The sequence below is a fragment of the Austrofundulus limnaeus genome, unplaced genomic scaffold (genome assembly GCF_001266775.1).
Source record: "Austrofundulus limnaeus strain Quisiro unplaced genomic scaffold, Austrofundulus_limnaeus-1.0 Scaffold310, whole genome shotgun sequence".
NCBI classification, from domain to species: Eukaryota; Metazoa; Chordata; class Actinopteri; order Cyprinodontiformes; family Rivulidae; genus Austrofundulus; species Austrofundulus limnaeus.
Genome location: NW_013952712.1, coordinates 291,413 through 294,659, shown reverse-complemented (window position 1 = coordinate 294,659; position 3,247 = coordinate 291,413). Strand labels below are relative to the sequence as shown.

Genomic DNA, 3,247 nt, shown 5'->3' with positions numbered 1-3,247 from the left:
GTATAAGAGCTACACCCACCTATGTTCTACTGGGTTAGGTGGGGGCCAGACGGCTGGATCGTCAGGTGGCTGCTCCAGCTGAGGGACCAGGATGTCAACGGGCTTCTCGGACTTAAAGCTCTCGAGGGTTCCCATGATGCCTTTCACCTGCTCATATTCCTCAGTCAGTTCCTGCCTGAGCTGCTCCAGCACAGGATGGAGAGACACAGTGAATCACACAGCATGCGGCTGAACCCGCTGCARTTAATGTGCAATAAGAAACCCCACAGGGTTTTAAGTTACACTCTAATGTTCTAAACAGGGAGATTTCATTCACCAGATGCAGTCAATACAATGTGGACACAAACAAATTAATTACGGTAAAAAAAAATGGTGCTTTGTGAACTGAAGAACTGATACTTTCTCCAGAAATCAATCCAAATGATTCCATGGTGCAGCAACTTCCACAAAAATAACAACCTCTGAATATTTTGTGGTGACCTTCCAGTGGAAATTAGGTCTGAACTCCTTTTATTTTCTATCAGTTCTGTGCTGTTGGGTGTGAGCTATGGGTCATTGACTCAAAATGTTCTCCAAAACACAGCATTGTGAAGTGCCTTTATTTCATTTAATATCTCATGTATCAGATGCAGCAAAACAGCCCTGCAGCATCATGTTTTGCTGTTGACAAGGTGTTCTTTCTTTTTAATTGCCTCATTTTATCACCTCTAAACAAACAGCATTTTAAATGAGCTCTATTTTTCTCTTCTGTCCACGAAACATTATTTCCAAATAAACTGGATTCTCTCTKGCAGCATAAACACAAACGGTTTTTAGAGCATTTTTCTTAAACACTGGCCTCCACCTTAGCCTTTCCTAATAGATACATTATATTTATTGTTCTGCATATGACCATTCAAAAACCATCATCCCAGATTGATCCATGTCAAGATGAAGCTCTAACATTTGCTGTGTGGTGTTTTTAAACGGTCCACACTAATCTTTGCAGATGTTTCACAGTGAGTTTCAGCAAAGTGCCATATATTAATCAGACCTCAACATTTTTACAACTGCAAAATATCTTAACATTCAAACATCAAGTGCTTAAGTTGTAGCCACTACCAAAAAATATTATAAAAGACGTCTTTTTAATTCAATAAAATCATTTGAACTCATTAGTAAATTAACAGTTTGTTGGATTTTAATTACGACGCTGAATCTTTCTCTAGTAAAAACTGACTAATTTACTTAGACTTCTAAAATGTTTTCAACAAAAGACAAGGCCCAACTATTAATTATCAATGATCTCAGAATGACTTAGTATATCTTTACAGAACATCTGATTTCAATAACTCAGAAACTAATATGTCTGCAAAACTGCACATCAGACGTCAGACAAAAGCTACATTGTATGGCAGGAAGTTAAATTAATAAAATTGTAAAATAGCAAACAAATTATTGGGGGTAATTTAATTTTTTCTTTGTCCTGTTGAGTGTAACCATATATACAAACACACACAAAAACATGAACACAGCAAAAATATCAAAACGTCTAATTTGTGAATGAACAATGTTTTTAGCTGTTTTCCGAATGTATCGATTGAATAGGCTGCGTAGAGATAGGGGTAGTCCTTTCCAAAGTCGGCTTGCAGCTGCTTGAAATGACCAATCCACACGAGATTTCAAATGGGTGAAGAACACCATCAAAATCCTCTGACCTGATGATCATGTGGTGCTGAACTCTAAAACTCTAAAAGTTAAAACTATAATTTTAAAATAAACTGGATGCCAGTGAAGGGAAGCCAGATCCAGTGCAATGTGTGCTCGTTAATCTTGCAGCCACGTTCTGTACAACCTGAAGATGGTCAAGCTCCTTCTTGTTTAAACATGTGAATAAAATTGTTACAAWAGTCCATATAAAATAAAAGCATGAACGGTCATCACAAGTTTTATGAAGCACAATGAATGAAAGAACCATGAAAAATTCTGTTGAGGAAAAAATAYCCATACATTTCCACTAATAAATTAACTTTTAAACAAGAAACGCAGTGTTTTCTCATGACTGAACTTTTTATTTAAAAAAATGTGTGTATATCATATATATATAAATATCTTAGGGGTGCAACAATACATGTACCCGTATCGAACCGTATCGAACAATACAGATTTTAAAAATTTACTTTATCAATTTGTCTTCTGAAGATGCTCTGTGTTGAAGGATCAGTGGATCTGTGTTCGACTACTCCACGTAGGCTGCATTTTTGAGCTCAGAGCCACTGAGAAACTTGCTGTTTCAGCAATATTTAATTTAAAAACTGTACTTTTGAGGTTAAACAAATGTTCATAATTAATTTAAATAAATTACAAGTTAAAAGGGGCATGGACATTTCTCTTTTTGTATCAAAAAAAATATCGAACTGTGAGACTAAAGTATCGAATCGAACTGTGAGTTTCCTGTATCGATGCAGCCCTACTGTACGTGAAACAACTTGTTTCTTTCCTTTTAGCTGGTGAGAAGCTGAAGGAGAGGATGCAACGAAACTTTGGGTTATTTACAGATCAGCAGTCATGGTTCAAACAAGCTCAGGTTTCCTTTCAGCTCTGTGATCAGCCTGACGTAGACTCACAGCTTCACTGAGACACGTCTTCCTGGAACTAACTCTGTCATGACTCTCAGTTCAGAGCAGGATATCTTTGATCATCTTGTTTCTGACCTGATTATGAAGTTCTGTAAATGTTTCATAAAGTTAAGAAAGGATGGTTTGTAAGGACTGCTGATCAAAGTTGTAACAAGAACCTGAACCTGTCATGTGGTTTAAATGTTTCGACTAAAACTGAAGGATCTGTTTAATTCACCGTTTCTCTGAAATGTTCTCAGATATAACCTCACTGATGCTGAATACCCCAAAGGTTCAACAAACAACCAGAATGACTCAGCACCAGGAGCATGTCAGCCCTAACTGGACCCTCAGACAGGAACTGCTCCATCCTAAGACCAGAAGGTCCAAACCCACGCTGAGCAGTGTGTCTGCAGCTCAGCGAGGGGTGGAGCAGGGCTCACCAGTCAGGACCAGATCAACTGTCATACATCTCAACCATAAACGACCAACATGTGCAGGCTTTGGACAGAGAAGACAGAGGCTTTGAGAGAGGCTAAGGAAAGACATTTACATAAAATGAGAAAAGACAATTTTATCAATCTGAGGAGGTCTCACACTTTAGCTTTCCTACGTCTCCTCTAGAGCCTGAAGTGACCCCCCCAAAAAAT

The 3,247-nt window shown here is 38.1% G+C and overlaps 1 protein-coding gene across 1 annotated transcript in view; it reads right to left on the bottom strand.

The window, feature by feature from the left end:
- The window catches only part of katnal1 (katanin p60 subunit A-like 1), a gene marked incomplete in the record, with an annotated part of 16,907 nt that overhangs the window by 12,646 nt on the left and 1,014 nt on the right, over nucleotides 1–3,247 (bottom strand). The window contains 1 exon segment of the mRNA XM_014021902.1: nucleotides 20–180. Coding sequence (XP_013877356.1) covers nucleotides 20–180 — 161 coding nt within the window.